This window comes from Chiloscyllium punctatum, chromosome 49, assembly GCF_047496795.1.
Source record: "Chiloscyllium punctatum isolate Juve2018m chromosome 49, sChiPun1.3, whole genome shotgun sequence".
Classification (NCBI taxonomy): Eukaryota; Metazoa; Chordata; class Chondrichthyes; order Orectolobiformes; family Hemiscylliidae; genus Chiloscyllium; species Chiloscyllium punctatum.
This window is the reverse complement of record NC_092787.1, coordinates 56,879,877-56,905,311: the sequence shown is the minus strand read 5'-3', so window position 1 is coordinate 56,905,311 and position 25,435 is coordinate 56,879,877. Positions and strand designations below refer to the sequence as shown.

Sequence of the window (25,435 nt, the reverse complement as noted above, 5' to 3'; positions counted from 1 at the left end):
TAGTTAGGCCACGGTTGGAATATTGCATGCAATTCTGGTCTCCTTCCTATTGGAAAGATGTTGTGAAACTTGAAAGGGTTCAGAAAAGATTTACAAGGATGTTGCCAGGGTTGGAGGATTTGAGCTACAGGGAGAGGCTGAACAGGCTGGGGCTGTTTTCCCTGGAGCGTCAGAGGCTGAGGGGTGACCGTATAGAGGTTTACAAAATTATGAGGGGCATGGATAGGATAAATAGATAAAGTCTTTTCCCTGGGGTCAGGGAGTCCAGAACTAGAGGGCATAGGTTTAGGGTGAGAGGGGAAAGATATAAAAGAGACCTAAGGGGCAACCTTTTTACCCAGAGGGTGAACGTTTATGGAATGAACTGCCAGAGGAAGTGGTGGAGGCTGATACAATTGCAACATTTAAGAGGCATTTGGATGGGTACATGAATAGGAAGGGTTTGGAGGTTTATGGGCCGGGTGCTGGCAGGTGGGTCTAGATTGGGTTGGGATATCTGGTCAGCATGGATGGGTTGGATCGAAGGGTCTGTTTCAGTGCTGTACTTCTCTATGACTCTAACTGTTACACTGATTTGCTTTAGAACTGTGTCTTTAATTTACAGTAAAATGAAGGAGATTGTGTGGTTGTTTCTGAAGTCTGTCTGACAGAAACAATGGATGGCCTGATGGTTAAAGATTGAAGGCCTTCCAGGTTGTTTTCCTGGGGAGAGTTTTCCAAGGGTTTGCACTTGAAGAGCAAGCCAACAGTGTGTTTGCAGTGGATTTACTGAGAGTCTCCAACAACCCAGAACAGTATTGAGTGTGTGGGGCCACAATCAGTTCTATTTTAACCTATTTTCTTCCACTTCAAAAGAGATTTGGCTTTTCAGAGATGGCTAATCAGCATTTCTAACTGCATACAAAACCGATGTGATTCATGTTGCCATCAAGATTGGCTTTGAGGGGGGAATGATTTGAAACTGAAGACTCTCAAACAAGATTTGCCTGCTTGATTCCAGGAGATGGAAGACTGCTATAGCTGAGAGAATGCTGTAATCCATCATGCAGAGATGTGGGAGAGAAAGGCACTTGTGCTTCACAAGTAGGGCAGGCACTCCTTACAAGTCAGGAGCTGAAAGTGGAGAAAATATGTCATTCAAACACATGGAAAGTATAGTGTTAGACCCCAGTGCCAGATACCAAAAATAAAATTTCAGATTCACCCATTGAAACAGACAACTAGGATGTATACCAGACTATTTCAGCTCTAACATAGAGGATTGGCTAACTCATAGAAGGCTGAGAGTTGGATAAAGGGGCATTTTCAGGATGGCAGCCTATAATTAGTGGAGTGCCAAAGGGATCAGTGCCAGGGTCATAAATATTAACAATGTATATTAATGATTGGATGGTGGGAGTATTTGTACAATTACCAAGTTTGCAATGACACAAAATTAAGTGGGAAGGCAAGTAGTGAACATGGCATAAGGAGTCCATGGATGGTTAAGTGAGTGGGCAAATTCTTGGCACATGGAATACAGTTTGGGAAAATATGAGGTATGTATTTTGGCTGGAAGAATAGGAGAGCTGAATATTATTTAACAGGGGAAGACGGCAGAAAGCTGTGGCACAGAGGGATTTTAATGTCATAATGCATGGATCACAAAGAGTTAGCATCCACTTTTAGTTGGTAATAGGGAAGGTAAATGGGTATTGTCCTTCGTTTCAGAGGGAACACAGTACAAAAATAGAAAAATCTTGCTTATACAAGGTACAAGGAGAAAGTGAGGACTGCAGATGCTGGAGACCAGAGTTGAAAAATGTGTGCTGGAAAAACACAGCAGGCCAGACAGCATCCGAGGAGCAGGAGAATCGACGTTTCGGGCATAAGCCCTTCTTCAGGAATGAGGCTGGTGTGCCAGGGGGGCTGAGATAAAAGGTAGGGGGGAGGGGATTTGGGGGAGGGGCGCTGGGAATATGATAGGTGGAAGGAGGTGAGGGTGAGGGTGATAGGCCGGAGAGGGGGTGGGGGCGGAGAGGTCGGGAAGAAGATTGCAGGTCAAGAGGGCGGTGCTGAATCCGGGGGTTGGGACTGAGATAAGGTGGGGGGAGGGGAAATGAGGAAGCTGGAAAAATCTACATTCATGACTTAAACCTGTAGCGTCTTGACTTAGAGGCAAGAATGCCTAAGGTTGACACATCATATATAATTTAAAAACTCTCAAAAGGGATCTTGCACTGCACCCCCTGTAAAATGATTCATAATTTACCTTAAAGTCATCAACCTGAAACATGGACTCTGTTTCTTTCTATTGACACTGAGTTTTACAGCAAGTTTTATTCTTTTTTCAAGTTTCCAACGTCCACAGTATGTTGCTTTTGTCATAAATCTGCTCGATTGTTGGCAGTTCAATTTCGATCTTGCCCTAGCACAGAGAATTTACTACTTCAAAGGGAGCCATATGGTGTCCCTGTAGGAACCATTAATATTGGAGACCACAGAGGAAGCATGGATTTAAACACAGTGCTGAACTCATCTTTTTCAAAAACGGACTTTCTGTGGCAGTGTGGATAACCTATTGGGAGAAGGTTCCCAGGCCTTAAACAACATGGGTAATGGCAAGAAAGTTTGGGAAAATCTGGTGAGAATTCCAGTGAGGCCCCTTGCAGCATGGAGACTGACAAGTTGTAATGTCACTGCTGGCGGGTCAAAAAGTCTTTCTAGTGAGGGGCAAGAAGCCTATTAATAGGGATTATCATTCATTCTCATCCACATTACTACCAAGTACATCCTCATTAATTTGGAGGTTTTCATTCTTCTGAATGCCATAGTCCTATGTCAGCATGACACCTGCACCATGTATCAGCTGTCTGCTCCTCAGTACACTGCATTTGCATCCACTGAATGGCTGTAAAGGAACATTTTAGTCCCCAGTCAAGTCAAAGGAATCAAGATACAGGGAATATGGATACAGTAGGCCAAGAGCAGCCTCAAGTCTCAGGGTCAGTGGTCAGTAACTGTGCAGTCTAGGCAATGAGTCATGTCTGCCTTAGGTCTAATGCATGCTTGGACTTATGGGAAGATGGTCAACAGAGGAGCATGACAATGATTAGTTAGGGTCTGGTCGCTCATCATCCTGGGCTGTCTGGCTGAGTCAGTCAAGGGCATGGGTTACTTCGAAGGGCAATACCATGACTCAGGCACCAGTGACTCATCCATGCTTTGTATACCTTAGCCATTAGCCTAAAGTCTGCAGATTAATTTCTTCCTCTAAGTGCTCCTGATCACTAGATGTAAGATAACAAATTATGCTTCTAATTAGTTATTATTTCGTTGCATTTTACTTTAACTGCATCACTCTTTAAATTCCAAAAGAACAATTTCATTCATTTACAATGTAGCACAGCATGCTAGCTTATGGCACTCAGTGAAGATAACTAATATCTGTGGTGCAATACCTTGAAAGATGGGGCATAGTTACCAAAGCAGCAATCCGCTGTCATTTACCCATTAACTTTTTACCATATGGCTCCCTCAACAAGCAATGGAGATTTGACAGTGAAGTGCTCACCAGAAGGTTCTCCCGACTATAATCTGGTTAACATGCCCATCAATGTGTCAGTGGGGGAGCTGGTAGGGTTACAGGGTATATCCTCTGAGACATCCTTGTACTCTTCTTCAGGGTGGCAAGGGGTATCTCTTACAAGGCAGCCCTTTTGACTGCCACCACCATGGATATGTTGCATGGACCTGCAGAAGTTGAAAGAGAGGACAACATTTCAAACAAGGATTAGATGTGGCATGTCAACAATAAAGTCATGGTTGGAGTAATGGGAGAGGAGCACAGCAATGAACAATGCTTTGACTTGATAGGTGGGAGATGGAGGTTTCCACATCTCCACAGGACTGGTCCCAGTCTTTTCCTGCAAGGTCTAAGATCCGACCCTCTTAGAGGCTGAGGGGCCAATTAATCCCCACCACATCAGCTGTCCTAATGCTTCTGACCCTATCCTGTGTTGTTTTCTCCTGGAATGAGACAAAGAGAGAGATTGAGTGAGAATGAAGTAGCTGGCATTGCTGTTATTGCCTGTGCAGGTGGGGGAAAGGTGATGAGGTGTGCAATGTGTGTAAGTAGGAAACCCAGAGGGCATGTAGGATTAGTGGTGGCTAGGGTTGGGGTTGTGAGAGCAAGTTAGGGATGATGTTACATGCAATAGGAAGAGCAGTGGAGGATGAGCCTTATTTGCGAGGTGGCTGCAGTAGCAGAGATAGAGTGAGTGTTAGATTGCAGGGAGAAGATAGTGGCACTTAGCCTGGCTGTGTTGCAAAAGTCGTGGAGCTGCTACTTGCATTGCTGGCCTTTCTCTGGGGAGGGGAGGGGAGGGGAGGGGAGGGGAGGGGATGCTCTTTGCAGGGTCAGTGCAGACGTGAAGGGCCAAATGGCCTCTTTCCACATTGTAGGGATTCTATGATTGTATTTCTGCCAGATGATAATGCAACTGAAGCTGATTTTTAGGCTTCTGCCAGTCAATAATTTGTAAAGAAGGCAGTTTACTTGTGTTTTAAGAATGTAATACAGATGGGATTTCTCCTTCTGCAAAGACAGTGTAGCTGGAAGGGCAAATAATCGAGCAGGTTGGCACCACACCCACTTTCAGAGATTAATTTGAGTTTGGGAAAGTTCGGCATTGATTTTCCTGACCTGCTGCAAATCATGGTGAATTGCTGACCATTTCCGAGTCTTGACCTGCCTGAGCTGCAATTACTTCAGTTCCTGATGAAGGGATTATGCCTGAAACATTGACTGTCCTGCTCCTTGGTTGTTGGCAGACCTGCTGTGCGTTTCCAGTGCCACACTTTTTGTATCTGACTCTCCAGCATCTGCAGTCCTCACTTTCTCTGAGATGTGAAGGAGCCAGACTACCTGAGACATAAACTAGGGCAGACAGGCTGCCATCTTTGGGGGGGGGGGGGGGGGGGGGGGTGCGACTGTCCCTCAACATGACAGCCCCCTCCCCCTTATCACTTTTGAAATAGCTGTTCCTCCCCCTAGCAGTGACTCCAGAAAGCCCACCCCTAAACATGCAGTACTTACCTTATTCTGATCCTGTATCCTGGGATCCAGAGGCTAGGACAGTCTGGTCAAGCTTTGTAATTCCAGCACAAAGTCTCCAAGCAACCAATCAGCTACCTGACTGAGACTTGACCTGGTGGGCTTTCTAAATCAGATTGGCCCTGGGTATCCCTTTGCTAAATGTTCCTGCTTTTGGAGTTAGTTGAAAAGTGGAAAAATACTTCCCATATTCCTTGACAGCTTGATTAACCTATTGATTTTTGTTCTTATGTTCTTTCCTTTGTGTTAATACTTTGATAATCTTGACAAACAGCTTTCAGAATAAAAATGAACTCTGAAGAAGAGCATATTTTTTAAATGAGGATAGACAATCAGACATCCATTAACTTTTACAGTGCAGAAAGATGCCATTCAGCCCATCACATCTGCACTAGTCAACAAAGATATGACTGTACCAATCGCATTTCCCAGCTTTTAGTCCATGGTCATGGAGGCTACGGCAATGTGAGTGAATATCTAAGTACTGATTAAATGTTACACATTTCTGACTCAACTCTCCTTTCAGGAAGTGAGTTCCACACTTCCACCATCTTCTAGGTGAAGAAAATTCTCATCACCTCATCTCTTAGCTCTCAACTTGTTACCTTAAACCCATGAACCCCTGTTATTCATCCTTTCAAACAATGGAAAGGATGCCTCTCTATTCCCCTACCTACACTTATGGCCCTCATGATCGTATACACCTCTATGAGGTCCCCTCTCAATCTTTGCTGTTCCAAAGAGATCTTTTGTCCTAGCTCAAACCCTCCAGCCTGGGCTACATCTTGGTAAATCAGAGACAGAAGAGTTTGAAACACCTAGACTTCAACTTTGCACTAACATACTTCAATAAGTCAACAAAAATAAAATTGGTCTCTCATCTTTGAAAATCAATCTTAAAACTTTACTGTAACAGCCTTTTCTTTTCCATTTTTGGGATGTTGGTGACAATGCGCATCCCTAATTCTTTTTGCGACATTACGCTACCTCTCAAACTGGACTTGCGACCTTTAAGCGGCATTTGGATAGGTACATGGATGGGTGCTTAATCTAGGTTAGAAGTTCGGCACAACATCGTGGGCCGAAGGGCCTGTTCTGTGCTGTATTGTTCTATGTTCTATGTTCTATGGAGGACAGTGAAGATTCTTTCCTAAAGAGCTTCAGAGAATGATAATGGTTTTTGCGGTCGCCATTACGGATCATATCATTTTATTGCAAATTTATTTAATCACAATTTAAAATTTTAAAACTACTGTGCTGGGATTTGAACCTCGTCGATTGCTAGCCAGTAACATGACACTATACTACCACATCTAGACACATGCATATGTCTATCAAACAATTGAATGCTTCATAGAATTCCTGCAGTGTAGTAGCAAGCAGTTCAGCCCATTGACTCTGTACCGCCCCTCCGAAGAACATCCCACCCTAACCCATGCTATCCCTGTAACCCTGGTTTCCCTGTGGCTAACCCACCTAGCCTGCACATTTCTGGATACTGTGGGCAATTTAGCATTGAAAATCCACCTAACCTGCATATGTTTGGACTGTGGGAGAGAACAGGAGCAACCAAAGGAAACCCACGCAGACACAGAGAGAATGTACAAATTGCAAACCGGCAGTCACCCAAAGGTGGAATCAAACCCAGGTCCCTGATGCTGTGAGGCAGCAGTGCTAACCACTGAGCCACCATGCTCCCCCAATGTTGAGATTGTCCCTTTTACCACCTTTCTAAATGTTACAATCCCAAGATTAACACTGTTGGCCCCATGAGAGAAGCATTCTGAACATGTTTGCTTGACCACCTCAGTTATTGCTGTTATATTTGAATTTGAAATATTTTTTCAACAAGCCAAATGCTACAGGCACTGTGGATTATTAGTGGTACGGTTTTGGTAGCATTTTTAGAAGCCCTCATGTTGACAGTTGCTGCCTTGGAAACCCAGTGTTTGAGCTGCAGTGAATGAAATGTGTGAGAAGCAGTAAAGGGAATAGAACGCTGTTCTCCAGATTACTCTCTGATACCAGGGTAACAATACAAAGCAGGCATTCCACCTTCTAGTTTAAGATCTGGGAGGAATGTGCAGAGCTAAAGAGCATAGAGATCGTATTAAAAAAAACTGTTTATTTTGCCATTTTTGAGCACATGATGGGGTAGTAGACTATAGTAGGGCAGAGGCCCAGACTATGTTCTGAGGACTCTGTTCAAATCCCATTGCGGCAGCTGGTGCAATTGAATCTCAGTTAATAAATCTGGAACTAAAAGATACTTTTGTCACTGAGACCATCATCAATGGTCATAAAAGACCGTCTACTCCGCTAATGCCCTTTATGAAAGAATGTCTTCCATCCTTACATAGTCTGGCCTACATGAAAGTCTGTAGCAATGTGGCTGATTTTGAACTATCTTCTGGCCCAACACGTTCACAGCCAATTAGATGTGGACAGCAAATGATGGCCTTGCATGTAATGTAAGGGTCTGAAAGGATTGATACTGAGGAGTGCCTTAATAACATTCCACTGTGATGATTTCATTCAGAGGGGATAACAGCTCAGAAAGTTAAAAGAGTAAAACGTACTTTATAGTCATCAGGGAAATAATGAGGATTTTCATTACTTGCTCTAAGTAGTGAGAATTACTACAGCCAAACCATTTGACTGCAATATTCTTTTGCTAAATTACTTCATCCTGCTACCCAGACTGTTTTGTTTGCACATACATAATATACAGTTGAGTGGTATTTTAAAATTATAAAAAGAGTCTTAATAATTTGCAAAAAGAAAAGGACATTAAATGACAATAAATGCAGGGTCTCTGTAACAATGTCTTGCATCAACAGGACTTGTACGCAGTTTCAATTGTGGAATAAACTACATGTTGTTATGGATATGTAGTCTATTATGTGTTTAAGACATGTGCACATTTTCCTGTTAGATGAGCCAGTGGTTTTCTCCCACCAGGCCCAATGGATCTTAAAGACACCTTGACCCTAAAAGAGGGTAACAACAAACCGATACTGTGTGAGCAATTGTATAGACTGCCTTCCATGATGTGTTGCTAAATGTTAGCGATTGTTCATAAAACATCAATGATGTCCAACTCCATGCAGTAATAAAAAAAATTGATTAAGTTGCTTTCAAAATGTAGTGCAGCAGTAGATATGAGCCAAGAAAATATGGTGCCAAAATTCATGGATAAAATACAAATTATAGTTAATTATTTTTTGAAATCCATAGGAAGCTTCATAGATAAATTGGAAAGACAGAAAATTGGGCTAAAATGTGGCCAATGGAAATCAATGTGAGTAAGTGTATGCTATTAACCCTTGTTATGAAACAACAGCAGTTTTTAATCTGGAAGTGGACTCCGTGTTGTAGCAGGGAAGAGGAATTTGAAAGTGCACTGATTTAGGGTGCTGCTTTCATGGCCATTCTAATCCATTTCATACTGAGTTGAAGTCTTTTTAACAATCTTAAGTCAAATTATTAAGGACAAATTTAACATTGTTCTCATCGCATAATGTTGTCCATAATTTAACACTGTCCTTCAGAGACACCACTGAATTGTTAAACTAGATAGTGGCTACTTGTGTTTGATTTGGACTTTTGTCTGAGGATAAGACAATGTTACATTGTTTGAGGACATTAGAGGATTTTTACTTCAAACTTAACAATGAGAGTTGTTGCTGATCGTGAAAAGAGTGGAAATTATATTCTGTCCCACATATTTATGTCTCTTTTAACCACATGTTACTTTCCCTCCATGTTTTATTTTGCTTTTTGTATATGATTTGGCTTTGAATTTGATATTCTAATTATCTCATCTATGATGTGGAGGTGCTGGTGTTGGACCGGGGTGGACAAAGTTAAAAATCACACAACACCAGGTTATAGTCCAATAGGTTAATTTTGGAAGCACTAGCTTTCACAGCGCTGCTCCTTTGTCCTGATGAAGGAGCAGTGCTCAGAAAGCTAGTGCTTCCAAATAAACGTATTGGACTTTAATCTGGTGTTGTGTGATTTTTAACTTTCTCTCAGTCTACACTTTGTTTGTTATTCTTCAATTTGATTTGTTATGGAGGTATACAGTTACGTGTCCTGAATACATAAAGCCCAGGTATCCTGTTGAACATACTCACTGTTTAGCTTTCTAATTAGGACAAGTCCATCACAAAGGCTCATGAAAAGGGTTGAGCGAATGTAACTATTACGAATGCCTGGCAAGATTTGTTCACTACTGAGATCAAAACATGGACCATTGAATCTCTAACCTTTGATGGGGGCAACCAAAATTGTGAATAAAATGCAATGATACCACCCTACCATTTTCTTTTTTGTGATTCTATCATAATACTTCATCTCCCTGTCTCTGTACAGGTGACTCACAACACAACTCATAAAGTTATGGTGGTCAAAATCTACAAGCAGGACGTTGACCAGGATGTCATTGTACGGGAGATCAGCCTTCTCCAGAAACTTTCTCATCCTAACATAGTCAGGTAAAAGTCAGAGATCTTTGGTGAACTATTCCAAAAAGTTCTTCATTGGAAGCGCACTAAACAATAGCAATTATAACACTGAATGACATCATTTGGTACAGTATGAGCTATGCAAAAAGTTAGAATCACATGCATGTTTTCACTTCTTCTTATATTGTGGGTGACATTGGCAATTGTCCTTTCTAGTGACCACAGCTTTTATTTTTAACAGCTTGCTGGATCACCTAATGGGATGTTGGCACCAAAAGCAGAGTGATGCCCTTTCAGGAAAGGACATCATTGAACCAATTAAATTTGACAAAAAAATTCAACAAGTTTAAGGTCACACATTCCTCAATGTTTTGAATTTAATTTCAGAATTTACTAGTTAAAGCAATGTGGCAGACAGTTTGCTGATTTGATGAAGGGTTTGGAAATCTCTTGAGATTAGCCAGTAAGGATTCTTTGAAAGAGACAAATCTGAGGAATCGATGGTTGGACCTAGGACACTACCCTGAGGAACTCCAGAGAAGTCGTTGAGCAAAGATGATTGATCCCTAACAATCCCCAAAATCTTCCTTTATCAAAACTGCTTTATCAGTGATCTTTCTTCCATCATAACGTCAGAACTGGGGGCGTTTCTCGCTGATTGCATAACATTCAGCACCATTTGTGACTCCTCAGATACTGAAGCAGTCATGTTCAAATGCAACATGACCTGGACAATGCCCAGATTTGAGCTGAGAAGGAGCAAGTAACATTTGCACTGCATAAAGGCATAGCAATAACCATCTCCAACAAGAGAGAGTCTGACCATTGCCCCTTGACATTCACTGATATTACCATCATTGACTGTCCCATTATCAGATTTCTAGGGGATTATACCATTGACCAAAAATTGAATTGAGCTAGCAATACAAATACTGTGGCTAGAAGAGTCAGTCAAAAGCTAGGAATTTTGTGGCAAGTAACCCACCTCCTGTCTCCCCAGTCCCTGTCCATAAGTTAGGAGTGTAATGAAACAGTCTCTGTTTGCCTGGATGAGTGCAGTTACAACAACACACAAAGCTCGTCACCGTGCAGGAGATTCAATTGGTATCCCATCCACCACCTTCAACATTCAATCCTTTCACCATCAAGGCACAGTGACGGCAGTATGTTTACACTGCACTGCATTAACTCACCAAGGCTCTTTTAACAGCACCTCACAAACCCACAGCCTCTACCAGCTAGAAGCACATGGGCAGCAGATGAGTGGGAGCACCACCAATAGCAAGTTCCCCACGCTCCAATTCACATACCATTCAGGCTCAGAATGAACTGCTATTTCTTCAGTGTCACTAGGTAAAAATTCTGGAATTCTTTTTCTAGCAACACTGTGAGATTCTTTAAGTACAAGGGCTGTAGTGGTTGAAAAAGACACTTAGTCACCACCTTCTTAAAGCTAATAAGGATAATTAACAACTGACATCTAGCTAGCTTGCTTACATCCCCTGAACAAATAAAGAAAAATCTGATCCAATTGGTTCTGAATGGCTTCACTCCCAAGTCTTGCTGTCAAGTCAATACTACTGAAACAGACAGGTTTCAGGATGACCTTCAAGAGGCCTCAGTTTGATAATAATGAAAACCTATACTCTGAAATGAAATGAAGGTGTCTTTTTGTTTGAAATTCTAATACACAGCCTATGAGTAAAAAATTGAATGCCTGATTAAAAAGTTGACATTTCATATTTTGACATTGAAAATGTCCAATTTTCTTATGAAACAATCAAGCTGACATTGTAACATTGACAGTCGATAAAGCTTGTGATAATTCTGCATATTATTGCACACACATTAAAAGTCTCGATAATATTATTACATAACAGTTCAGCTTAGTTTGATAATTACATTTCCTCCTAATTCAGTAAAATGGGTTCTAAAAAGGAAGTAGTATTAAATTAACCTACACACACTTCAAACAGTGAGCTACAATCAAAGAGAAAGCAGATCAGAGACTGGGCCTTCAACTTTAAAGTTACATCTTTGATCTGAGATTTCTTAGTATGTAGCTGCTTGTGGTGAGTGTAGGAACGATGAACTAATCAAATAATCTTACAAATGGGTTTCAAACATTTAGGATCTGAAAGAACATATGAAAGAACTGGAACCAATATGCTCATTCTAAAAGATGAGAGGTTTAACAAACAATCCAGGTCTTTTTCAATATGTAATTTCAGTTACATCATACTGTAAACTTTTGACATAAATTCTGTGACTTATGATCTTATACGCCATAACCACTTGATGAAGGAGCAGTGCTCCGAAAGCTAGTGCTTCCAAATAAACCTGTTGGATAATAACCTGGTGTTGTGTGATTTTTTTACTTTGTACACCCCAATATATCTAAGCAAATCTGGCAAATTATGAATGAGTAATCATTGCACTTTCAAAATCTTTGCAAGTTCCTTTCTTGTAGGAAATGATAACACAGCATTATGAAAGCTCAATAACCTGACCAGAAGTACCAATGACCCCTTCCTTCATTTCACTAGCTGCGAATATATCATTCAGACAGTCCCTTATTCAGCATAGAATGAAGGGCAAGACGATTAGATAGTGTGAAAAAAATTTGACTTGACTGTACTGAAACATTGAAGATTGTTTAGCCTATCGTTGGCATACCCCTTTAGTTGACTTGTTATCAAGAATATTGAATACAGAATATCATTGCTAACTAAATCACATTTTATTTATTTGAAGTCTATTATTTAAATGTAATTTAAAAGTTTGAAATCTTAATTTTATAGTTTGCACATGGTTCCTATGTAGCTGATCTTCATTCTCTGATTGACTATTTCACTGGTACCAGAAATGTCAAGCATTTCTTAACCTTTTCTTGACTTGTTAAAGTTGCTCTTTGAGGCTGATGCTCAAACTGGCCATCTTGGAGAGGCGTGGAGTTGATCAGAAGTGTAGGTCATACAACCTTTGTGCTTGAGTTTTCACATATTAAGCTTCTCAGCTATGGAAGTGAAATAACTGTGCAGCAGCCAGTATCCTGTCACCAAGTCACCCTTTATTTATTTGTGCACAGTAAGCTGGCTGTGGCTAGCCAGCATAGAGTCAGTCCCCTTGACTGACGAGATTCTCATCTCCTGGTTATATTAGTCAGCCAGGGCTTTCTAGCTTAGCCCAGGTTAGCAACCTCAATCATTGACCTTGTTGTTGACAAGGTCAACCTGGTTCCAGTCACTACAGGAAGACATTGCAGTAGTGCCAGATCTTGGTACGCTCTTCTTCTCTGTAATTCAGGGCGTTAAAGCTAATGGTAGTGCACCTACCCCAGACCACTTGAGATCAGTTGATTAAACATAATTCCTTCCTGTTCAAATAGATCAGTTGGTTACCAAATCTCCAATGGTCCTTTACATAATAGCTGAATAAAAAAAACTTACATGAAAATACGAAAAAAAATGGACAAAAGGGATGTGTCCAGTTTGAAAACCATAATTCCCATAACAGTATCTAACATCCCATAAATCTGTATGGCATTGCCCAGAAGTAAAGTCAATCAAATGATGATGGGCTAATCTAAACTTGTCTCAGTCAAGTATTGGGAAAATGATATTGTACAATATCATTATTATTCATTATTCTAATAATGTCACTCCAAATGGAAAATGTTGATTAACTCTTCAGCGCACAGATGCATGGAAATGAATAAATACACAGAAATACAAAAATAACATATTTTAATGAAAAACTTTCTTAAATAATCACTGGCCATCAGTAAGTGTTTTCAACCTGTTGTGTTTTTTAGTTGCCAGGGAAATAGTGAGGAGTCTCATTACTTGCTCGAGATACTGAGAAGTACGACAGCTAAACAATATTACTGTAATATTATTTTGATATATTATAGAATGTCTTTGGATTCTACTTAACTCTATTTGCCAGTGCTATCTTAATTCCCCTTTTTTGCCCTCCTGATTTCCCTCTTCAGTATTGTCCCACTGCTCTTGTACTCTAGTAGGGACTTATTCAATCCCAGCTGTCTATATCTGATCCATGCCTTCTTTTTCTTGACCTCTGCCTCAATTTCTCGAGATATCCAACATTCCCTAAACCTATCAGACTTGCCCTTCACAGTAACAGGAACATACTTCCTCTAAATTCTCATTATCTTATTTTTAATTGCCCCTCACTTCCCAGCCATCCCTTTCCCTGTGAACAACCTATCCCAATCAACTTTTGAAAGTTTCTATCTAATATCATCAAAATTGGCCTTACTCCAAATTAAAACTTTAACATTTTGATTAGTTTTTTCCTAATCTTTTCATAACTATTTTAAAACTAATAGAATTATGATCATATGCCCCAAAGTGCCACCCCACTGAAACCTCAGTCACTTGCTTTGTCTTATTTCCCAACAGAAGCTCAAGTACTGCTTCTTCTACAATAGGTATCTCCACATATCAAAGAAGGAAATTTTCTTGCACACACTTCACATATTTGCCCCATCCTATGACAGTGAATTCTCAGGCAATGTCAATCCTTAAGGCAGTTAAAGGCTCATCATTGATCAAATGTTTTGTAGGTTGATAATTGTCCCTAGGGAAAGATTCAATTGACAAAGAAGTTAAAAAAGGCAATAATTGCTTTTCTTTCTGTCAATCTTTAGGAAAATTGTTTTTATCTATGAAGTATAACTCAAAACATAATGTCTGGTGCAATAAATGCCAACTAATTTCAAGTTAATTTGCTAAAATTCATCAGAACTGCAGCTAAAACTTCAAAACTTCATGTCCTGTAAAGTAATTCCGTTGGAGCATGGAAGCAACTCAAGGAATTTCCTGGCCCAAATTCTCTACAACTAGTCCATCACAACATTCATTCGTTACCCAGGGAAAGAGGTTTTCTACTTTCTAAATTCATCGAAGCTTTTGTTCACTATTTCAAGGTCACAAATTTCAATCTCAACTCAAACCACCAGGTCAACGTGGGAAGAATTTGGTGCGTCACACACATTAATGCAACATGTGACAAAAACCTTTTATATTGACTTTTTTCAGATATCTTGGTGTGTGCGTTAAAGAAGATAAGCTGTACCCTATGCTTGAGGTAAATACCATTCTAGATAATCAAAATTTTACTTCACAAGTATAAATGTAATTGTAGGATAAATAAATTGTTGCAGCTGTATTCTCAAATGTTTGCATGTGCATTGCTTCACAGTATATTAATGGTGGCTGCCTAGAAGAGCTACTAGCCAATAAAGAGGTTAACCTGACTTGGAAAGAAAAAGTGGATCTTGCATCAGACATTACACGAGGAATGGTGTACCTACACTCAAAGAATATTTATCACAGGGACTTAAACTCCAAGGTAACAGACTTTGTCTTCATACACTCAAATATTCAGCACGTCATTAATTGATGACTGAAACAATTGTATCCTTTCTTTTCTCAGTTATTAAATCAGCGTTACTTATAAGACGGCAACCAGGTACTTACTTGATAGTATTCCCTTCCAAACACTCCCACTTGAAGTTCAGCCACACTAACAAAATATTTCTCTCAGGCTGGATGCATTGGCTCAAACCGTTTGGACAGACTCAAACTAATTTGTGGTTAGCCCAGTAGGGCGTATCTGCAAATGTTCCTGGGCAATCTTATCAAATTATCCACAAAGAAAGCTGGTGTAGAAAATAAAATGCCTCACATCTTAGGTCAGCATGAGTGAAATGTTTTGGGAAAAGCAACAAAAATAAAATAACAAGTGCTATCATTTTGCTGAATATCATAAACTTTGAAATGAATCCAGCTTATCAGAAAATAAAACTTTTGAATTGTTGTAAATAAAGGGTTGATTGATCAGGTGCTGAAAATGAATGAACACAATGAGAGACAGTTATAAAGTAATTAATGTAACAAAATCAGTGGGTCAAATAGCCTATTCCAGTGTGACAAATAGTGTGAAAAAAAAATTTGAATTGATATAATGTTTGCTTTTCTCCCTTAACAGTAGGATGGTTTAAAAGAGATTGAAATGGTTGCAAGTTGTGAATGGAAAATGTAGGATGATTAACAGCCCAATTATCCAAAGATAAATCAAAGTTGCTGTCTAAGTACAGCTAATGTTCACCAATTCAGAGATACAAGAAGGGAACATAATATTTATAAGCTTCCCTGTAAAATATTTATAAGCTTTCTATTCAATCTTCAGACAGCTGTAAATGGATCATGTCCTTTGAGTACAATAAAGACCGATTTTCTCTTCATCATGTGGTAGAAATGTCTTGTGTTGGAGGCAGATAATAAGGATTTACTTTTGTATTGGCAACAATTCAGCTTTTTTTTTTCATTCTCTCCCTCGGTGTATTTTCTGAAAGGTACTATTTGACTGGAATTGCACTGTTCAGTTTGCCAGCTTCTGATATCACATAAAGTACTGACTGCACTTCATGTTGTGTTATAAAACAATGCTGAATTATTTTTGAAGAATACAAAGACAAGCTCTCATGCTCACATTAAACACCAGATCTGGAAAAAGAAATGTCACATTGAATTTTCCATTCCATCTTACACAGAATAGAAAAAAAAATATGATTGAATTTACACATGAGGGGATTTATTTGGAGTTCTATGTTTTGTAACCTCTATGACCAGAAATAAATTACTTCCACTTTAAAGTTGTATCAATCATGGACCATGGTGAACTTAAAGCAAAAAAGCAAAGGACGATTGGATGGGCTTTTAAAAGAAAAAAGAGTGAAAGAACTTGCAATGACATAATACATTTCATCTCCTTAGGTTTTCTCAATGGGCTTTACAGTTTAGTGAAGTATGCTGAAATCATACTTGAAGATTACAAACAGCAAGATCACACATTCAATGAGCAATGAACCAGCTAATCTGCTTAAATAATGTTAGTTGGTGAATAGAGATTGATCAGCACACCAGGGAGGGTTCTTCTGTGAGATAGTGGGATGGGTTCTTTTACATCAATCTAAGAGGGTAGAGGTGGGGCCGTAGTTTAGTATTTGCTCTGAAAGATCTCTGACAATGCAGTACACCCTCATTACATTCTACAATGAAATGCTGGGTTAGGTAACGTCTGTCTCTGGACTTGGGCATGAATCCATTACCTTGTGATTCATAGATAAGATTGCTTCTACTAAGCCAAGGCTGCTAATTTTAGGGGTAAATATTTAGAGTTTGCATCAGCAATGGGATAACCTACCTGTGGACAATGCTGACCAGACAATCACCTTCATATTTCCACAGTTTTGCAACTAAATGGAAAGAGTTGAAAACAGACAGGCTGGCATCAGCTCTGCGTTCTTATATTAAAATAAGTGAGCTTTGATAAAGTGATTTCTTCATGTTGCTAGCTATAGAAATGATAATTGCAGCCTCCTCAACGCCTCTAACCCCTCTAGACTAGCCACTATTTGTGGATTAACTGAATGAACGTGCCATATAGGTAATGAATAAGTGTGTTCATTTCCAAAGTTGCAATTCTGACATGGAGGTTTGCCGTACCTAGGTTCACACTGGAATTTCTGATCAAGAGCTGTGCACACCTATGTCCCTAATGTGTGACCCAAGTGAGTCTCTGCTTGAAACATGGCATTAAGAAATGATTATTGCAGATAATGCCACTACTAATCCAGGGCAGAATGTAGTTTTCATATAAGTGTCTGGTCAATTACATCCGTAAATTAAGAGGATAGATTTTATTGCATGTAACTATTCTCTACTCAATGTGTTTTGCTGGAGGAATAACCATGCAGGAAGCATCACTGCCATTTTAGCCATGTGTTGTTTGTCACAGTTCATAAGATTCTTTTGCTAAATAAATGTATTAAGTTTGACAATGCAATGTTCACTGTAGCACCATTTTCAAAAATCTGGACTGTTGTTGAGTTGGTCAAGTTTTGCTGGATTTTCAGGTAATGGCCAGATATGCAAAGGAAATGTTTTTGACATTTGACTTCTGATTAATACAAAAATGACATATCGCACAAAGGTTGGTGCAGCAGTTTGATCTAAAGTCTAACATGAATAGTCATCTCAGCTCAACTGAGATATGACATCAAAGGTAGCCATGCTTTTACTTTATGCTGATGTGAGGTGTTTAGTCGTACACATAGAGTTATATCTGTCACAGGAAAATTTGAACTCTTGTGGAGCTAGCCATAATTTGGCAGGCCTGGAGTCAAAGTGCTTTATACAAGCTCAGTATGAATTTCATTTAGTCCTGATGTGTACAATCCTGGGCTTTGCTCAAGAAGCTTTCAACATTGGCCCAAATCTTAGGATATCGGGAGAGAACTGAGTCAACTTTAATTGATCACAGATGTGCCTTGGAACGCTGAGGAAGTCTGATGTATGCACATCTATTTAACATGTAACTTGAGCTGTTTGCTGTAGAGGGATTTTCATAACAGATCTAAAGCTTGCTCAGGAGTGTAATTTGAAATAAGTCAGCTGACAGATATGTTTAGCCTTTTCTGTTCGCCACTCTCTCAATGTCATTTCCCCTCCCAGACAGATCTCAACCACAGCCTCCTGCAAAGTGGCAGTCCTTACACCCTGACCTGCATCCTCTCCTCTGTTTTCAATTCCTAGAATCCCTGGCTCCTGTCTGGCAAAGGTCAGAAGTGTCAGAATTATTGGGGGTGTTGCCGATCTCGGTGGAGTGAGAGAATGAGGCAAATGTTGTCAGTTGATGAGAGAGAGTGTTGAATACTGTCACGGGAAGAGGGAGAGGGGAATTCTTTGCTGGGAGGTGAAAAAGGGAGGAGAACAATGGGGTTGTGAGGGAAAGAGGAGAGCAGGGACAGGGCTGAAGGAAACAGGAGAACAATCCGTATGTAAGGGAGCAGTGTGAACACTATTGTGGGGGCGGTGTAATAATATTTTATATTAACATAAAGTGGATGCATAAATTCTGTTTACATGAACATGGGTGGTTTTACCTACAGTGAAATTATTTAATACCGTATAAAGTAACCTCTAATCACAGCCTGTGCCTCAAATGTAACAGTGCAGAGAGCCTGTGGTCATGTAAAAGCATAGTTCACGGCCATATACCCGCCTGGCATTTGTTTGATGTACATGTTGAGCCCTCAATGGGACATCACTCCAAACGTGATCACACAATATCCTCTTTTTTACCAAAGATTGCTCTTGTGAGCTATAAGTCGAAACACATAAATGTTGGGTAATAAAAAAAATTAGTTGTATAGAGATAAGGATTGTAAAATTTACAAGTGCAGACGTATATGTTTCTATATATCATTCCAACAGTTTTACAACTCTTTTTGATCTTGATTTGGAGATGCTGGTGTTGGACTGGGTTGTACAAAGTTAAAAAGCATGCATCACCACATTATAGTCCAACAGGTTTATTTGGAAACACTAGCTTTCAGAGAGCTGCTCCTTCATCAGGTGGTTGTGCAGTATAAGATTGTAGGACGCAGAATTTATAGCAAATGTTTACAGTGTGATGTAACTGAAATTATATATTGAAGACGACCTGGATTGTTTGTTAACTGAAATTATATCTTGAAATATATAATTTCAATTACATCACACTGTAAACTTTTGCTATAAAGTCTGTGTCCTACGATCTGATACTCCACAACCACCTGATGAGGGAGTAGCGCTCTGAGAGCTAATGTTTCCAAATAAACCTGTTGGACTATAACCTGGTGTTGTGTGATTTTTAACTTTTGATCTTGTTATGGCGTAACCTTCTGGAATTGTCGATTTTACCCTTAGTTGTTCTTAGTCTGCTGACATCTTGTCAATATTTTGATTGTTGCCCTAGTGACCCATCACACTATTACCTTCTAGGTGTGTTCACTGTCTGAAATAGACATATTATACACATCCCTTGCTGGTTTCTGTCCCTCCTTAGCATTCCCCTGTAATGTGTCATCATTTCATAAGATCTGAGTTCACTGTGCACTCTTATAAACCTCTATTGTAAGAGGAGTTCTATTATAGGAGGAGTTGTTGTCTGTGTCTTGGAAGTGGTTCTGCACCTGCATGTTGTCCTGCATCTTGGAGAATTTGGATAGTTGGTATCTTAGCATTGGCATTCATTCATCTTCATTCATTGGCAGGAACAGGGCAGAGGGGGATTACTGTAGGTGTGTGGACACAGCAAGGCAGCGTAGGCACTGGCACAGGCACATATCCTCAGTATTTGGACTGATAGGATATTTGCATCAGCTCATGGGTTGGAATGTGCCTGCAAGTGTTATTGAAACTAATTAGATTGATTGAGTCAAAGGTCTGTAGTTGATTGTCTTCATCCACCCAATGTGTTTGATTCTCAGTGTGGAAAGACTGCTCGATTTCTGCGTGGCACTTGTTTTACTCTGGGGTTTGACTCAGGTGTGCTTCCATTCCTGCAGGGCCGTGCTGCAGGCCTTACTATAGCTGCCAAACGTAAAGTGTCTGTGTTTGTTTGTTTACTGCCTGTTACTGACTCTGGCTGTACCTTTGGAGCAGATTTATTGCATAAACAGGCCCAGTGTGTTTTTGTTTGGTAAATCTGGCACAGATCTTGGAATACAGGACAGCTTCATATGATATAGGTGGCACAATGGGTGGCATGGTGGCACAGTGGTTAGCACTGCTGCCTCACAGCACCAGAGACCCGGGTTCAATTCCTGCCTCAGGCAACTGTCTGTGTGGAGTTTGAACATTCTCCCCGTGTCTGCGTGCGTTTCCTCCGGGTGCTCTGGTTTCCTCCCACAGTCCAAAAATATGCAGATTAGGTGAATTGGCCATGCTAAATTGCCCGTAGTGTTAGGGGTGAAGGGGTTAATATAGGGAAATGGGTCTGGGTGGGTTGCGCTTCAGCGGGTCGGTGTGGACTTGTTGGGCCGAAGGGCCTGTTTCCATACTGTAAGTAATCTAATCTAATTTGTGATAGGCTACACTCATTGCAGAGCTTGCTTGTTTTCTTTGTATCCTGGTAACGGTTTCAATATTTATATTGAGGGAAGGAGAAGAATGAAATAACTCCAGAAAGGCTGGTATCCTGTTGCCATGGTTGAAGGGCTTGAGCTGTGAGGAGCAGCTGAATAGGCTGGAGTCATTTTCTCTAAAGCATCCAAGGCTGAGGGGTGACCTTATAGAAAATTATAAAATCATGAGGGAGCATGGACAGTGTGAATAGCCAAGGTATTTTCCCTGGGGTAAGGAGTCCAAAACTAGAGAGGATAGTTTAAAGTGAGAGGGGAAAGATTTAAAAGGGACCTAAGGGACCATTTATTCATCCAGATGGTGGTGTGTGTATAGAATGAGCTGCCAGAGGAAGTGGTGAAGGTTGATACAATTAAAATATCTGGATAGGTATATGAATAGCAAGAATTCAGAGAGATATGGGCCAACGGCTGACAAATGGCACTAGATTAATTTAGAATATCTGGTCGATACAGACAAGTTGGATCAAAGGGTCTGTTTCCATGCTGTACATCTCTATGACCCTGCATCAGTCTTTATTTATATATGAACAGTCCTTGACTTTAGTACTGCCTCTTCAGAGCTAGCTCTCAGAGTGAACACTATCTCTGACACAGTCCTTTCTATCTGTCAGCTAGGGCTCCCTAATTGGACCAGATTAACAGTCGCAATCAGGGAACTCCTATTTTATGAGGTCCACCTGGCTGACCTCATTACAGTCACTCCAGGGAACAGTCAGGTTGTAGCGGTTGTAATGAAGGACAGAGGGAGCTTATAGAACATGAGTTGCTTGATTTGGGGCTATTAATCTGGTCCAATCAGTGAGCCCTGGCTGACAGATAAGATTGGTGAGTGTCAGAGATGATGACACTCTGGTACCTGACTCCAAACAAGGAGGGGGAAGAACGCAGTCAGAGTTAAATAAAAAGGATGAACACTGTTAAGGGGTGGGGTAAGGATCTGAACAGTCAGGAGGTGAGGAAGCGAGGGAACAGCTGCTATGTGATAGCCTGGGCCAAACACTATTGAGAGTGAGTAAGGGAGGAAAACATTGTTTGCCTGTCAGTGGATGAGAGGGATGGTGAACACTCATGGGGATTTTATTTGTGTGGCTTATGAGGTCCTTTGCAGATTTACAAGCCATGGAAACCATTGATTTACTTCATTGTAGCATTTATATTTCATTCCAACTTAACAGTTAAATGATTGAATTGTAAATGTTTCATTGTGTATACTTTTTTCGATGATAGTTTATTTTCAATTTCAGTAAAGGGCTTTTATAACATTCCTCTCCGAGTAATTCATAGAAATTCTCATAGTTGCCTCACATATTAATGTCAATGTATTTTATTTTATGTCAGAACTGCTTGATTAGGATAACGGCACGTGGGAGAGAGGCCTTGGTTACAGACTTTGGGCTAGCACGGGAGGTCGTTGAGTTGCCTACGAAGGATCTTGAACGGAAGCTGTCCTTGGTTGGATCAGCCTTCTGGATGGCACCTGAAATGCTGCGGGGTGAACCTTACGACAGGAAGGTAAAGTACAACTAACTTCCCTCTGTTCTAAATTTGGACAATGGCAGAATTCTTTGTTCATTCTTTTCACACGACATCAGGGTAAATATTTGTTTGAATGCTTAGTTTTAAAAGGTTTTCCAAATAAAACATTAAAAAGGATCCTACCATACCCTTGTTTAGTGTAATCAATGGTCATTTTGGGATAGAATACATTGGAGATTAAGCTTTGCTCTGTCGTAGGCAAAGACCTGTCACAGCGTTAACTGAGAAACCTAAAGCTGGCCTGGACTTCGGCATCAGACCATATTATGATCAGTTTTATGAGTTGCCAACCCCATGGACGGTGCTTCCATTGAAACCGATGAATATTGAACTGCTTATTTCATTGGCTTTGTGGCAGTGATCTGCCCAGGAGGTGAATGATTGTTCAGAGAGCGCACCCCTGCTGCACAAAAAGGTGTGTTTTTAATATTGAATTAAATGAAGATACAGTCTACCTGCTTATCAGCCCATTTGGGACCTTAAACTTCAAATTCTTTCCTATCAATGTGGAACAGCAGAGCTACTGCATATACCATCTATAGAAAGCATTGCAGTAACTTGTCATGGCTTCCTTGGTATCAGCACCCAAACCCATGACCTCTTACACCTGGAAGAATATCACCACTTTCAAGTCACCTGCAATCCTGGCTTGGACCTATTTTGCTATCATAGGATCAAAATTGGGGAAATTCCCTGGCCCTGATATAGCGGGAGCGCCATCACCACATGGATACAGTGGTTCAAGAAGTAGATTGAAACCAGCCCTCCCATGAAACCTTCCATCCCAAAAAAATGATAAAAATAATTGACTTGAATTGTTATTGATGCCACAAGCTGCCAACATTCATGGACTAGTGATCCAGATGCTTATAATATCTGAGCCTATAAGGGACCTACTGAATATATTCTAAGCCAACAAAAAACGTGCAAATCGTTAATGAGTAACTCCTTATTCAATGAGAGTCTGGGCCTGTGTTCAACAAAGATTAAACATTATGGATCACTTGTTTCATAGTTTCCCTTCATTGTGGCCAATTTTGGTTACTAACCTTTTTTCTATTGAATAAAATCTCATTATAAATTTAATATTGACCATGTTTCATTGTGATCATGAAGGACTTAATTAAGAAGATTTTATCAATGCTGTCATCGTGTTTTCCACTGGGAACTTTAATTTCATTTGTATGCATTATAACTTAATGTTTTCTCATGTATTCTTGTCCACAGCATTGGAACACAGCTATTAATTTTATTTTAAACAGGTTGATAATTCTTCCATATGTAGCACAAAGTAAGAGCTTTAATAGGGATACATTGCATTAAGATTCACACACTCAGGAAATTTAGCCATGATTAAATGGTGGAGTGGACTCGATGGGCTGAATGGCCTTACTTCAACTCCTCTGTCTTATGTCTTATGGTCTTATGGAAATTTAACCATTGATTGTGGAACTCACAGACAAACCAGCAGATTTTCATCCTTGTTCAGGCTTGGATGAAACTGGGAGTCTAGAAAGCAGACTTGGAATTGCATTTAGATGTTCAAAGCATTCATAGAGTCAGAGTCCCACAGCAGGAAAACAGACTTTTTGGTCCAACCAATCCACGTCGAACATAATTCCAAACTAAACTAGTCCAAACTTTACCTACCTGCTCCTGGCCCATATCCCTCCAAACCTTTCCTATGCATCTCCAAATCATTTCCTATTCATATACTTGTGGCTGACAGAGTTTAACATGAGGAAGCCATAATGGAGAGATGATTGCATAGTGGCAATGTCACTGGACCAAACTAATATTCCGAGGGCATGACTTCAAATCCCACCCCGGCCAGTATGAAATTTGAGTTCAATTAAACAAAACATTACCTGTTACAGTGTATTAGTTTTGAACTTCAGCAGAACTTTGGAAGGGGGCAGTGCAGTTTCACCAAAATCAGACCTTAAAGCGTTGAATTAAGGTGACAAATTGCATACAGCTAGTTTGCATTCCTTTAGGTTATGGGGTGTGAGGTGGGCCCAGTGATTTATTACAGGCATTAAAACAATTAGAGGAGTTTATACAGTGCTAAGTGGCAACTATTTGAAACTATTTCTTATGGTGGGAGAGATGCTGAAATCAGAAAGCAATCTTTCATGTAAGTGACAATGTAAACCCAGAGTTCTCGCTCCTGAAAAACTGTGAATGCTGGGTCTATTGAAATCTTCAAAGGTGAGATGGGCAGGTAGGGGTCACTGTGTGGGCAGCCAGCATTTGTTGTCCATCTGAAATTGCCCTTGAGATAGTGGTGGTGAGCCACTTTCCATAAACTCTTCAATCCATATGGTATAGGTGCACCCACACTGCTGTTCAGTCAAGAATTCCAGGATTTGTTATACTGACCACGAAGGAACAGCAAAACAGTTCCCAGTCAGGATGATGGGTAATTTGAAGGGAGTCTCGAAGGTGGTGGTATTCCCAAGTACCTGCCACTCTTGTCCTTTTAGGCGATAGAAGTTGTGGATTTGGAAAGTATTGTCAAAGGAGCCTTGGTGAGTTCCTGCAGCACATCTTGTAGATGGTACACATTGCTGCCATGCATTGTGAGAAAGGGAATGAATTTTTAATATACTGGATGGGGACAATCCTTATCAAGTGAGTTGCCTTTGTGTTAAGCCTTTTGAATTGTAGGGGCTGCACTTATCCGTGTTATTCTATCCCTCTGACACATGAATCTTGTGGATGGTAGGCAGATTCTAGGGAGTCAGGAGCTGAGTTCCTTGTGTTAGAAAACCCAGCCTCTGGCCTATTTGTGTAGCTACAGTGTTTATTTTGCGAATCCAGTTAAGTTTATGGTCAATGGTAAACTCACAGTTTGATGATAGTATAAGTTGATTAAGTGATAGTATTGCCATTGAATGTTAACAGGAGATGGTTCGATTCTGTCTTGTTGAATATGGTCATTGCCTGGCAGTTGTGTAACATGGCTGATAGTGCTTGTAAATCCCCAAACTTGGATGTTTTCCAGGTCTCACTGCAAATAGATAAGGACTGCTTTTATATCTTATGTCATATTGGAAGTGTGTGAATGATATTGAAGTTGTTTCATTATCAGTGAACATCCCCACTTCTGACCTCAAAATGAAGGGAAGGTTAATGATGAAACAGCTGAAGATAAGCCCATGATGTTAGCCACAGCAAAGCCCTGTGACTGAGATGAGTAAATTTTGTGAGGTAAATCTATTAAGGATATTGAATTGAAGCAAATTTTGAAGTACTAATCAATTGTGATTTCATTTAATTGAATGATAGAATAGGGGCAAGGGAATGCATAGGTCCATTCCCATTCTTCTGTTT

General features: G+C 40.2%; 1 protein-coding gene across 6 annotated transcripts in view; it reads left to right on the top strand.

Annotated features, from left to right (window-relative positions):
• LOC140469206 (dual specificity testis-specific protein kinase 2-like) overlaps nucleotides 1–25,435 on the top strand; it is a 93,711-nt gene that overhangs the window by 56,655 nt on the left and 11,621 nt on the right. For all 6 annotated transcript variants that reach the window (XM_072565518.1, XM_072565517.1, XM_072565520.1 and 3 more), the window contains exons 3-6: nucleotides 9,473–9,594; nucleotides 14,628–14,676; nucleotides 14,791–14,940; nucleotides 21,902–22,075. In XM_072565518.1, coding sequence (XP_072421619.1) covers nucleotides 9,473–9,594; nucleotides 14,628–14,676; nucleotides 14,791–14,940; nucleotides 21,902–22,075 — 495 coding nt within the window. The remainder of the gene's footprint in view (nucleotides 1–9,472; nucleotides 9,595–14,627; nucleotides 14,677–14,790; nucleotides 14,941–21,901; nucleotides 22,076–25,435) is intronic.